At 53.8% G+C, this 9,626-nt stretch overlaps 1 protein-coding gene across 1 annotated transcript; it reads right to left on the bottom strand.

Moving 5' to 3' along the window:
* Positions 1-4,670: 4,670 nt before the first annotated feature.
* On the bottom strand, positions 4,671-8,205 carry LOC102373900 (cathelicidin-related peptide Oh-Cath-like). Its single transcript, XM_006026411.3, has 4 exons — positions 7,964-8,205; positions 6,368-6,475; positions 5,983-6,066; positions 4,671-4,894 (listed from the first exon to the last, which is right to left on the bottom strand). The coding sequence occupies exons 1-4, from the start codon at positions 8,165-8,167 to the stop codon at positions 4,814-4,816; spliced, it is 477 nt and encodes a 158-aa protein (XP_006026473.1). The 5' UTR covers positions 8,168-8,205; the 3' UTR covers positions 4,671-4,813.
* Between the last annotated feature and the right edge of the window lie 1,421 nt (positions 8,206-9,626).

Genomic DNA, 9,626 nt, shown 5'->3' with positions numbered 1-9,626 from the left:
TGATATTGCTCTACCTTTTACCCTATTTCTGCCCTACCCCTGTAATCAATAACGTTCTCCTTTGTGACCGGTGTGGAGACTTATTGAGGGGTGGGACTAAATTATGCCAAGGAGGCCCCTTAGGTCGGTGGACTAAGGGAGGCTTCCTAATCAGCCCCTGACTTGGGGAAGTGCCCCAAGTGCTTGTACTGGGTCTAGCACCCATTGGACGATCAGGCCTGTGTTTTCCAAGGTGCGCAGAGCCAGAAGTGAGTCCAGAGCCTTGGATGGTGGCAGCGGGAACCCCAGGCTAGCGGGTGTGCTCCAGGGAAGGGGTCGGCCGGACGGGAGGCACCCCGAGGGAGGCACTCGGAGCCTGGAAGGTGGTCGGGAGCAGGGAGGTGGGCGGCTCAACGCAGGAGCGCCCCCTACTGGCCCGCCACATGCACTAGATGTGACCTCTGGAGCACATTCAAGTGCTGGCTATGAGCGGGGTCCCCGTGACAAAAATGTGATACTCTCTCCCTTTCACCTTCTGCTTCATGTCACCGTGAAAGAGAGGACCTTGGGCTGGAGGGCCCTGCGGGCTGACCCCCATCTGGCAGTTCTTGCCTTTCATAGTTTCATAGTTTCATAGTTTCAGGGTCGGAAGGGACCTAATAGATCTTCTAGCCCGACCCCCCGCCAGGGCGGGAGAACAACCCAAAAAACACAAACAAAACCACTCACCCTAAAAACAAAAACGGGACTCAAATGAGTCCAGCCAGGTAAGTATCCAGCCTCTTCTTAAAGATCCCCAGGGTAGGGGCCAGCACCACCTCCCTTGGAAGTTGGTTCCAGCTCCTAGCCGCCCTAACTGTGAAGTAGTTTTTTCGGATGTCCAATCTGTACCTCCTCTCCATCAACTTGTGCCCATTACTCCTTGTTATGCCAGCGGGGGCTAGGGGAAACAGCGTCTCCCCCAAACCCTTCTGGTTCCCCCTAGTGAGTTTATAGACGGTCACCAGGTCCCCCCTCAGCCTTCTCTTGTGGAGGCTGAATAGGTTCAGGTCCCGCAGTCTCTCACTGTAGGGTCTGCCCTGTTGTCCCCGGATCATGCGGGTGGCCCTCCTCTGGACCCTCTCCATGTTGTCCACATCCCTCCTGAAATGGGGCGCACAGAACTGGACACAATACTCCAGCTGCGGCCTGACCAGCGTCGCATAGAGGGGGAGGATCACCTCCCTGGCTCTACTCGAGATGCACCTGTGGATGCACGACAAGGTCCGGTTAGCCCTGCCAACCATGACCTCGCATTGTCGGCCCATGTTCATCTTGGAGTCAATAATGACACCAAGATCCCTTTCCGCCTCCGTGCTCTCAAGTAGGGAGCTCCCCATCGTATAAGTGTGCTGCTGGTTCCTACTACCCAAGTGCAGCACCCTGCACTTGTCCGTATTGAAACACATCCTGTTCCTGTTTGCCCACCCCTGTAACCTATCCAGATCCTTCTGCAATCTCTCTCTCCCTGCTAGCGTGCTCACCTCCCCCCAAATTTTGGTGTCATCAGCGAATTTAAACAGGTTGCTTTCCACCCCAACATCAAGATCGCTGATGAAGAAATTGAACAGCGCAGGCCCCAGGACCGAGCCCTGGGGGACTCCACTACCCACCTCCCCCCAAGTCGAGTATGATCCATCCACCACCACCCTCTGAGTGCGACCCTTCAGCCAATCTGCAATCCATCTGACCGTGTAGGCATCTATGCCACAGTCGCCTAGTTTATTAATTAGGATGGGGTGAGAGACGGTGTCAAAGGCCTTGCTGAAGTCCAGAAAGACTACATCCACCGCGACACCTGCGTCCATGGCCTTTGTGACCTGATCATAAAAGGCAATCAGGTTGGTCTGACATGATCTCCCCCTAATAAATCCATGCTGATTGCCCCTGAGCATCATTTCTGATGCCGGCCCATCACAAATGTGCTCCTTGATGATCTTCTCAAAGAGTTTCCCCAGGATTGAGGTAAGACTGACGGGCCTATAATTGCCCGGGTCCTCCCTTTTCCCTTTTTTGAAGATGGGGACCACATTAGCTACCTTCCAATCGTCTGGCACCTGGCCCAAGCACCACGATCGCTCGTAGAGCCGTGCCAGGGGCCCTGCAATAACCCCAGCTAGCTCCCTCAGCACCCTGGGGTGGAGAGCATCCGGACCCGCTGACTTGAACGCGTCCAGCCCCTCCAGAAGCTCTCTAACCCGGTCCTCCCCAACCTGAGGTCTGAAGGCGATCCCCTCGCGTCCGGCTTCTATCACAGCAGGGAAGTCCCGGTCCCTGCACAAGAAAACGGAGGTGAAGAATTGGTTAAAGAGGTCCGCTTTATCCTCTGACGCAACCACCAGATTGCCCCGCATATCCTGCAGGGGCCCCACATTACCCGGCGCCTTCTTCATCCTCCCAATATATTTGAAAAAGGACTTTTTGTTATCCTTAATCCTGGACGCTAATCCGAGCTCTATCTCCGCCTTGGCCTTCCTAACAGCCCGCCTGCAGGCCCGAGCAGAGGAGGTATACTCCTCTTTGGAGATTACACCCCCCTTCCACCGGGCGTACGCCACCCTTTTGGCAAGCAGGCATTCCCGGACACCCTTGGTGAGCCAGGGGGGCTTTTGGACACTCCTGCCCGCCTTGCTTCTTGTCGGGATGGACACCCCTTGGGCCCCGAGTATCGTTTCCTTAAGGAACGACCACTCCTCTTGGACGCTGAGTTCCTCTGCCCTCAAGGACCCCAGTTCCTCTCCCACTAATCTCCTCATCTCACTGAAGTTGGCCCTCCTGAAGTCTAGGGCCACCACCTTGCTGCGGGCCCTTGACACTCTACGCTGGATGGTGAATTCCAGCACGCGATGATCACTATTGCCCAGGTGGTCAAGAACCTGGAGGCCTCTTACCAGGTCGTCGCCTGCGGCCAGGACCAGGTCCAGCAGAGCATCTCCTCTGGTGGGACTGTGCACCTCCTGAATCAAGTGGAGGTCCTGCAACTCGGCCAAGAACCTCCTGGAGCGGTCCGTCCCGGCTGACTGCTCCTCCCAGCAGATGTCCGGGTAATTAAAATCGCCCATGACAACTACATCCCTTGCTTTTAGTGTCTCCGCAAGCTGGCCTGAAAATTCCCTGTCCAGCTCCTCCTCCTGATTGGGGGGTCTGTAATAGACCCCCACCGTCAAATCCCTCTCGCCTTGCCCCCCCTGGATCTTGACCCAGAGCACTTCAGCTCGCCCTTCCCCTGACCCCATACTGCTGGCAGAGGATGTGTAGTGCTCCTTGACATAAAGTCCCACCCCCCCCCCTGATACCCACAGGCATGCCAGAATAAGGAACATGGCTTTAAGTGAAGAGGTAATGTACAGGAAGAAAAAGTAACTATAGTATACTACATACAAGTAACTTTTTATATGTGGTTACATGTAGTTACCTGAAAGTCTGACCAAACTTATAGAAGTGATGCCACCAAATTTAATATTCACTTGTGCAAATACCTACAATGCAAATATCCAAATGACAAAACCAGCATGCACATGCTGATTAGGTTCTCAGAGCATATACTTGAGTTTATACCATTCTAGGCCCTTGGTGCTACTCAGGGAGAGCTTTAATGATACCTGTAGCAGTGCTAAGCACACACGGTAACAGAGAAGAGGCATAAACTTAGCTTGCTAGGCATCTTTTCACTAATCACTAGTTTAGGTTGATTACAAGTCTGCGCGAGATACACAGTGAGTCAACAGCCACTATAGCTCCATTCTTATACTAGTTTTGGGTTACAGAAGGACTTTACCAAGTGTCAAAACCAGCAGCATAGGGACCTAGCCAGGTGCCCGGTACACAGGGGCAGCAGTGACTTCCAGTTGCTGCTGCAGTTTACAATTGCAATCACATAGCTGTCAACAACCACTTTTTTTGCTTGTCCTTCCCCTGTCCCACCCATCCCACCCCAAGTCAGCGCCCAGGCTGGTTGCCATGTTTGCTCTGCCCGACTTATGCCACTGCCCAAAACCACAGTCTTGCTGATCGATTACACTGATGCTGTGAAGGTGCAGAAAACTGCTGCAGGGGGTCGGACTCGATGATCTGTTGAGGTCCCTTCCGACCCTAACATCTATGAATCTATGAATCTATGAAGAGAGGCTGCCTGCTCCCCTGCCTATGCAGGGGGTCGGACTCGATGATCTGTTGAGGTCCCTTCCGACCCTAACATCTATGAATCTATGAATCTATGAAGAGAGGCTGCCTGCTCTCCTGCATATGAGTCAGGGCATAGTCCTTCCCCCTCCTATGGCTTGAAGCCCAAATCCTCCAAGGGGGTTAGTGACTTCAGATGTGAGACTGAAGACACCCATGTTCCCATGACAGTGGTGGCTCATTGCCCCCAGATGACATGTCCGGAGATGTCAGGCCCCGGAGACCCCTTTCATGCTGCCCACCCAGAGCCATGGGTTTCTACGTGGACCACATATATTGTCACGTGTACAAGCGCCCATAGTAGTGCCTGGACCCCTGTTGCACTAAGACAAGGGATATCTTTCTGCGGGGGATGGAAAAGGATTCACACTTGGGGTCTTTTACTGGCTGAGGGTCAAGCCTGGGGACTCAGAGCTGTTCTGGCCCCTCCCGCCCTATGCAAAAAGGAGACAACAATATTGAGTTTCCAGAATAAGAATTTATTAGGAGGTGGAAAAGCAGCTTGTGGGGAGGAGAAACAGGAGCTCTGTAGCTCTCCGGCTTGCCAGGGGCCTTGTTTCCAACGATGCTTGCAAGCGGGATCCCCGGCTGGAGCTAGCGGGACGGCAGCAGCTTATCCCAAAAGGAAAGGGGCAATTTTGAGAGCACCATTAAGAACTTTTTTCCAGAATTTCCTCCTCGTGACGAGCTCGGGCTGGAAGACAGGGAGAAGGCAGCAGGGTGAGCAGGGACATGCAAATTAAAAATTAAAGATGCCCATCTGTGATCCCTGCTCTACCCAGCGTTGAAAACCAAGTGCATGGCCGTGGCAGCTGCATTTCTAGGCAGGCAGCGGTGAGGGAGTCCACTGACTTCCTGGCTCGTTATAATCTACCTGATCCCTTCTACACTCTTCACTCTGCCCATGTTAACGACCCCCTCTCCTTTTCAATGGACTCGATGTTGCACCCATCAAACTAGCCTTTCTTCTGCATTTCTGCTGTCTGTTTGCTGCTCCTGGTGCGGGAGCTCCTATCCCACAGCCCTGCAGACTGCTGCTAACTCTAGTTAGAAACATTAACTCAGGGGTGAAAATATTATCTCGGGTGAACTTCAGCTCAGGTGTGGAAATAACTTCCAGTGAAGCACCGAATGCACTGTCCAGATGCTCAAGAAGGCTAGATTTTGTTTTCCGAATCTGAAAAAGGGATGTCCATTTAATTCTAATGACTGGAGAACTAATGAAGCAACACCTTTTGATTATGGAGGTGTCTAAGACTTGGCTAGAGAAAGCCCTGGCTGGGATGATGTAGCTGGGCACGGTCCTGCTTGGAGCAGGGGGTTGCACTAGATGCGCCCTCCTGGGGTCCGTTCAACCCTCGTTGTCTATGATTTTTGCCTAGATTATTGTGGTTTTTATACATAGTATATGATATAGCAAATGAATGCACATTCTAATATATTTATATTCGTTTTTGCTCCAATCTTAAACTGAATCATACAGCCCTAGGCCACTAGCTTATGGTTTTAGTTTCTTTTTAGCTAGATAAAAAGAGGTGCTATGTGATATGTGATGGCACACCATATCCTCTGCACCCCCCTTTTTCAAATCCTAGATCGTGACCTCACGAGGTCCCATCCAACCCACAACTTTCTGTGGATCTGTGAATCCAGCCAGGGGCAGGAGGCATTGGTCCATGAGCTCCCGGCAGATGGAGATGCACACTCTGCCCGGGGATCATTCAGTGCCGTGAAGTGCCGGGCCGGGATCTCCACGGGGTAAACCCTCGGACCGTGACTCACCTCCTGAGATGTATCCTCGCATTTAACAGCAGTGACAGGGGGCTTTTTCCCAGCGGTGAAGAGCCCGGAGCAGTCTTTAACAAGCTGCAAAGGAGACACAAGACACCCCAGCTTCAAGGAGCAGCTCCCAGGGCTGCCCAAAACTCTGGTTTCCACCCCATTGCTCCTGTGGTCCCCGGTTCCCCATCAACCCAAGGGACTGTCCACAGCTGGACTGTGGTCCTCTGCACTGGACTGCCGCATGATGCCCCGCAGGTCACTAGTGCAGCGAGAGGTCGGCACGCTCCTTCCTGAGCCAGGCTTGGGCACTGCCCTGGGTGGGAAGGGCTGGATCCTGGTGGTCGGTGATAGAGAGACCAGGAGAGGGGAGATCTCGGCGCCTTACCCCATTTTCCTTGAAGTCGCATTGCTTCAGGTTGCCTTTCTGGGCTATCGGGCAGACCGTCTCTTTCACGGAGAACTTCAGCGGTTGAGCAGCTTGGGAAGACGGGTTCTGGGGAGAAAGTCAGAGGACAAGGCAGATGAGCTCCTACCCAGCCTTTATATAGGACCACCCTGCAGGCAGGTCTTGGCCCCTCTATGCCGGGTCATGTCGTAGACATGGGATCCTAGGAAAGTAGGGTAGACGGGACCTCAACAGGTCATCTAGTCCTGACTAACCCAGCCCAGCCCCGTGTCTGTATTTCTGGGAGCTGGGGGCTGAGGTTGTGGGCTGGGGCTCGTGGCTCGGGATGCCCCCAACTTTGGCAGCCTGGCATGAGATCCCCCCAGACTGCAGTGGACGTCTAATGCGTTGGGTCACACTACCTGAGAGGCAATGCTGTCACTTAGCAAGCAATTAGCAACCTTGATAATGAATTCACAAGACTTTTCACATTGAATCTCTTCGTCCTACCCAAAAAGAAATCCATGGTGTGATGAGAGGCAGGGAGGGCTCTTAATCCAAGGTTTCCCTTTGGAAGCCTTCCTAGGCCTTCACAAATCCCTTTCTTTCTAACAAGGAGATCTTATTCATCTATCTGAGTTGGGACACGCTCCTTCAGGCCAGCCAAGACCTGAACCCCTTTGCAGAGCTGCCCGGTTTGGGGATTTTATCAGCCCCAGCTCCCGGGGTCTTGTGGCTGCATGAGAAGCTCAGCTCCCATTTCTACATAAGGGGTCTGTTGTTTCTCACCTCCACCGTTTCAGCAAAGAGCTTGCAGCTATTACCCTCGAAAGTGCAGAAACTAGAAGGCAAAGAACCCAACCCCAGCCCCAAAATGCATGCCATTCGTTGGCAGCCAGGGTTCGTTGGGTAAATGTGATATTTTTTCTTCGACCAGCTAAATAGTAGGAAAAATTGTTCTTTACAAGCTTTCAGGTACAAACGCCCTTCTTCAGGTGCAGGGAGCATCTGTTGTTGGTGCGTGCTTAGACCAACACAGCTACAACCAACAACGCCACTATTGAGGGGATGGTGTGTGCATCCCCTCAATTTAGGGCCAATTCATGGCTTTGGAGGGCCAGTGACCAGCCACGCTGATGTGCGCTAGGCGCTGTACCGTACAGAGGGCGAGTTAGACCCAGCTGCTTGTATCGCACACCCTGCTGCTGTACCATTAGGCTTCCTAATTGTGCATGACTTCACATGCTTCCTTGGCAGCCAGACAAGCTGCTCTTAAGGACTAGGAAGCGGTTACACCAGGGCAACAGGAAATGTCTCGGTGGTTGCTACTCACCCACATTAAAGCCCTCTTGAAATGCCCACTTCTGCCATGCTGCTTCTGGCAAATCAAGGCGCCTTGCAAACAAATGACCCCCTGGTTGTGGCTTTCCCCTCATCCCTGCGTGCCGGGACTGCGAGGGGCTCTGAGCACCCGTTTGCAAAGCGCCCAGCACAAAGCACTGGAAGAAAATCAGCAGTGATCCCGAACAGGCGGGCTGGGAAGCGCGGCTAATGCAAGAGCCGGCAGCGGGGAGCGGGGGTCCCGGGGGCACTCACCCATTCCGACTGGGGCTCAGCCTCCAGGAGCCGGTAGGCTTGGGGCAGGCCCGACTCCTGGTTGAAGATGTCCACGGCGGTGGTGACAGCATCCTCGTAGCCTGCCTGGGACTGGGATTGGGTTTGGGCTTGGGCTTGGGCTTGGGCGGTGGCCACAGCCGTGGCCACCCCAAGAAGCAGCAGCAGGCGCAGGCAGGTCTCCATGCTGCACGCGGATGTGAAGCAGGAGGGCAGTTCTGCTCTGGGAGTGCAGGGGCAGCCCCTTTTATACCCTGCCTGCCCCGTGGCTCGCTGCCGGGTGGGCCACGTTGGCTGCTGGGCTTTTCTATTTCCTGCCAGGGGAAGTCCCCCCGAGCGGCGGGGCAGAGCCGGGGGCATTGCTGACATCGTGAGCAAGAGTTGCACAACAACTTGTCCCAGGGTCCCGAGGGCGGTGAGCGGCCCCTTGGTTGGGAAAGGCTGAGGGAAGTATCTGTTGGGCGGTTGGCACCGTTGGACCCCTGACAGCTGAAACCCTTGCAGCAACTTGTCAAGATCCCCTCTCAAGCCCTGGGATCCTCCAGGATCCATAGTCTTTAATGCACACATTGCCCTTAGCTGCATTACACAGCCGTGGTCCCCTGCTTTACCCGCGGAGGTTCGGGTGTTAGGTCCGTGCTGTGTCAAGGCTGAGAGTAGTCTTATGGAGAGTTTAGATTATGGTTTTTTATCTGGGGTGGTTTGGACTGGGCTGGACTAGATGACCGCTGGAGGTCACTTCCAGCCGGACTTCTCTGTAATTCTCTATGATTAATGAGAGACCCCCCTAGAGCAGGTTGCTCCGCACAGCTGGGGCCTGAAAATGCCTTTAAGACACTTTTTGTTTTAAAGGGCATCTTGGGATCACAGCATGGCGGTCAGATCCTTGGTGGCAATTAGAGCAGCCTAAAGGCTGCCCTGGTCTCTGCTGGCTGCTGGAAAAGGGGCTCTTCTCCATGACGGCATCCTCCAGCGCCTGCTGTAGTACTAAGGGATATAAAAACACATAATTTTGCTCACCAAAACTGCAGGGATTCAATTCCCTGTCCCTTGCACTCTCGTACCAGCATGCCCACGTAGCATACAGGCGCTAGGACTGCCCTGCCCTCACGCTATGTCTTTATGGCTGAGTGTGCCTGGGTCCAGGCACCTGGGTGTGAGCGCCGGGGAGAGCTGGTGAGTGCCCAGAGGTCTTCCCCAGTCATAGCCATGCACCCCTCACCCCCCAGCACTGGGTTTCTAGGGCATGCCCCATATTTCCTAGGAGATTGAGGAGCCAGGTTGAGGAGACTGTGCAGGTTGGCGTATGCCGAGGCAGAAGCAGACTGAGGCCACAGGAGCACAGAGCAAGAGGGAACTACATGGTCCAGCAAACTTGGGGAGACCAAGTGCAGCCCCAAAGCCTCCACGGACCGAAGGCAGCTCCATGGGTGGATCCAGGATTTTGAAAAGGCAGGGTGCCGATGGTGTGACACGTCATCGCGTAGCGCAACATGTATTTTTTCTCCAGTTAAAAAGAAACTAGAAGTTTTCCTAGTGTGCCAGGAGCCTAGTGCTACGCTATTCAGTTTAAGCTCAAAGCAAACACAAATCTAACTTGAGTGGAAGGTGCACTCACATCTTAGATGATAGCGCTCTCTCTTTC

The sequence above is a fragment of the Alligator sinensis genome, unplaced genomic scaffold (genome assembly GCF_000455745.1).
Source record: "Alligator sinensis unplaced genomic scaffold, ASM45574v1 scaffold1298_1, whole genome shotgun sequence".
NCBI lineage: Eukaryota > Metazoa > Chordata > Crocodylia > Alligatoridae > Alligator > Alligator sinensis.
Note: the sequence above shows the minus strand (reverse complement) of the source record. Positions and strands in the feature narration are given on the sequence as shown.

Coding starts and splice junctions, on each gene's coding strand:
- LOC102373900 (XM_006026411.3), bottom strand. CDS start 8,167: ATGGAGACCTGCCTGCGCCTGCTGCTGCTTCTTGGGGTGGCCACGGCT. Junction 6,476..7,963: donor CTGAGCCCCAGTCGGAATGG/GTGAGTGCCCCC, acceptor CTTTCTCCCCAG/AACCCGTCTTCCCAAGCTGC. Junction 4,895..5,982: donor GCGAGGATACATCTCAGGAG/GTGAGTCACGGT, acceptor CCTGTCTTCCAG/CCCGAGCTCGTCACGAGGAG.